Here is a 3,303-nt window from a genome sequence, read left to right on the forward strand (position 1 = left end):
CCCATCTGAGGAATTCATTGTGAAGAACTATATCAAATAATATTTGATGCTATTCAACAGGGTTTTCTAGGGCCCATTAATGTTCTAGTGGCCTAGTAGGCCCAGTGCAGCTGCACTGCAATCCCAAAGGCCACCAGCTGCTCCACGGGAGAAGAATGGGCAGTCTCCTCCCGTGCTATTAACTGCCTCTGAAACCCCACTGAAGGGTCGGCTATGGGTCGGTTCCAACTCTACACAACAACAACAGTCTGGTTTAGTCTGGAAACTCCACTGAAACCTACCCAACCATGGTTGACACTGCTAGTGTTGAAGTGTTGGTGGCACAGAATCACAGCAACACTCAAGGTACCATAGGACAACAAGCTGACAGGCAAGTGATGGTTCTGTCTAAAAGATTGTTTAAAGACCACTAAAAATTTGTGTCCATTCTCCCAATTATTAGAAGAACTCTGAATGACACCCCTGCAGGCTGATCACTGGGATTATGTGTAAAAACCTATAAAATTCTAGTGTTACATCCCATAAAAAGTGAAGCAAAAAGTAAAAAGTAGTCACCTTGTACATGACTCATTGATCTAAAAAACATACTGTGTTCTAAAATTGTAGCAAATTAAAAAAAAAATGTGTATTTTGTAGGAAGATACCCAATGATGCGCATCTAATTATCAAAAGTGGACGTCAGAAGGATAGAAGCTAATAACTATAAATAGACTCATCAATCTTTCAAAACATGGAGGCTACCCTTTACAAATAAAAAATAAAATCAAGGGAGCTCTGGAGGTGTAGTGGTGAGAAGCTATGCTGCAATCCAGATAAAGTCATAACATGTGGTCTGACAACAGGAAAAGGCTTTCCAACCTGAGATCACACGTACAGTGCCAAATATGAGAAGTAGAGGCTTGCAGAGAAAGGGAGATCGTTAGGTGGAAACTAAAATACAGTTTAGTTAAACATAGTGTAAGTGTTCTGAAATAATTTATTAATATTATTACATTAATAATAAAGCTTTACATCCTTTTAAACAAAAGATACATATTTGAGGCTGTGAAGCTTGCTGACTTAAAAAAAGGTAATTCCAAGTAATCACTTAACCAACAGGACTAATTCAGTAAACCAGATGCAGTTGAACCAGTTCTGATTTATGGCAATCCCATCACATCAGAATAGAATTGAATTTTATCAATTTTTCAGTGGCTGTGATCTTTTAGGATTAGAAGACCAAGCTTTTCTTCCACCACATCTCTGGGTGCATTTGAACCACCAACTTTCTGTGTGGGAGCCAAGAACAAACGAGGGTCTCATACACTCGAGAGAGATCTTGTTTTGGCTGGTTTGGCTCTTTGTTTTATTTTTCAAATGCACATGAAGTTTCCACAGGAACCTTGGTGCAGCAGTGGGTTAAGTATTGGTCTGGTAATCATAAAATCAGAGGTTCAAATGCCCCAGATAGAAGATAAAAATGAAACGGGCTGCTCCTGTTTACCGTACAGCCTTGAAACCTGGTGGGCAGATCAGCTTTGTCTCATAGGGGCATCAAGAGTCACAATCAACTCCATGGCGGTAAGGCATGCGGTTGCCGTGAATCAGAATTGGCTGAATAGCAATGAATTTCACAAACATTAACAGCAATTTTCTGAACACACAGTTCAAATGAAATGCTTATCTGTAAGTCTGTAATGCACCACATGGCGGCGCACTATCAGTCACGGGGCAATGAAATTCTTGTTGCTCTCTCTCTTATCCAGTTGCAGGGTGTGCGCTTCAGCACCTGGACTGGAGAAAGATGGGGGATACCGGGTGGGGGGCATGTGGTAGCGTACATTTTTCCAAAACTTAGTCTTTGCAGATTGAGCTTCCTTTGTGAAGTGCCCATGCCACTGGATGGCGCCATGCTTCTGTCTGATATACTTGATTGACTCCGGCATGTTTGTGTAGTCCTTGATTTTCTCCAGCTCAATCAGAATGACCTTCATTCCGTCCTGGATGAGGGCATTGTAGACCGTGATTTGTTCTTCTGACATGTTTTTTAACAGGCCAAAGTGCAGAGACTCCGGGATTATGATGATGATCAGCCTCCTGCACAGCTTGATGTTCTCATCGATGACACTGGCCACAGCTGTTTAGGCAAAAAGAAGAACCAGCTTAAAATAGCTCACAGTTAGAGCAGCTTTGATCGTAATGTTACTAAGAAGGTCAGAAATGAGTAGTAACATGAAAGCACGGATTTTGCACAGGATCTAATCAGAGCTGTTGTAACTTTTTTTTGTTTTTAAATGGGTTTGCTTACAAAGTACACATACATTGTGTTTCACACCATTCTTCATTCACATTGTGTTCCATACAATCATTCTCCTGCATTATGTTTTATAAAACTAATGACCATTGAGCCTTGCTCCTCATCATCCTGTCTTTTTACCCAGATCCTTCCCATTTCCTTTCTCCCCTCCCTCCACCCACCAAATCGATGTAACATTTTTAATGTGTCATTCCCTCTGTGTAGTCTTTCTCACTTTCAGCACAGATTTAGACTTCTTTGTTCACAGATCAGATTTTCCTATAGCCCACTCCACTTCTGGATTTTCACAAAATGAGATTCTAATCATGACTACATTTATATTCCCATTCTTGGTGAAAGAATGGACACTATTAGAGACATAGAAGTCATAGGGAGAATGTAGTTAGGTCAAGTGCTATGTTAATTTTGTATCACTTTCTCTCTTACCTTTATGTTGTATTACATTACCTGGACTTAAAGTACTAATTATGAAACCATACCACACACTCTAATGATTGCTTGGGGTCATTTAAAGAATATTTTAAATTCATTTCTACCAACAATGATGTCCCATAGTAAATACAAGATTAAGCTAACACCTACAGATCTAAGGTTCTCTATGCTTGGTTTATTTCTGTATTTCTAGTTCCTAGGTGCTTCCAATTCACTAGCTGCTCCACCAAAGAAAGATAGGTAATCTCCTTCCATCAGATTTACAGCTTCTAAAAATCAACCGGTGTATCATTATGAATCAGTTTCAACTTGAGGACAATGAATTTGAAGATTTGTTTTGTTTTGAGTGACTAGGATATAGTCCTTGGATGGTGCAAATGGTTGTTAATGCCTCAACTCCTAGCTCAGAAAAGAGACCTGGCTATTTGTTTCCACAACTAAAACCCCTAGACAACACAGTTCTACTTTAATGCAAAGAGGGTCACTATATAGCAATTGGTTAAAGCTTCCAGCATGCTCTCTGGTAATAGTAGGTTGTTGTTGTTGTTGTTGTTATGTGCCGTTGAGTCGCCTGC

The 3,303-nt window shown here is 39.9% G+C and overlaps 1 protein-coding gene across 1 annotated transcript in view; it reads right to left on the minus strand.

The window, feature by feature from the left end:
* Nucleotides 1-1,699: 1,699 nt before the first annotated feature.
* The window catches only part of IL1RL2 (interleukin 1 receptor-like 2), a 55,992-nt gene continuing 54,388 nt past the window's right edge, over nucleotides 1,700-3,303 (minus strand). Inside the window, 2 exon segments of the mRNA XM_006884603.1 lie at nucleotides 1,700-1,783; nucleotides 1,785-2,116. Of these exon segments, the coding sequence (XP_006884665.1) occupies nucleotides 1,700-1,783; nucleotides 1,785-2,116 (416 nt within the window).

This window comes from Elephantulus edwardii, unplaced genomic scaffold (assembly GCF_000299155.1).
Source record: "Elephantulus edwardii isolate Elephantulus edwardi_28Jun2011 unplaced genomic scaffold, EleEdw1.0 scaffold00036, whole genome shotgun sequence".
NCBI classification, from domain to species: Eukaryota; Metazoa; Chordata; class Mammalia; order Macroscelidea; family Macroscelididae; genus Elephantulus; species Elephantulus edwardii.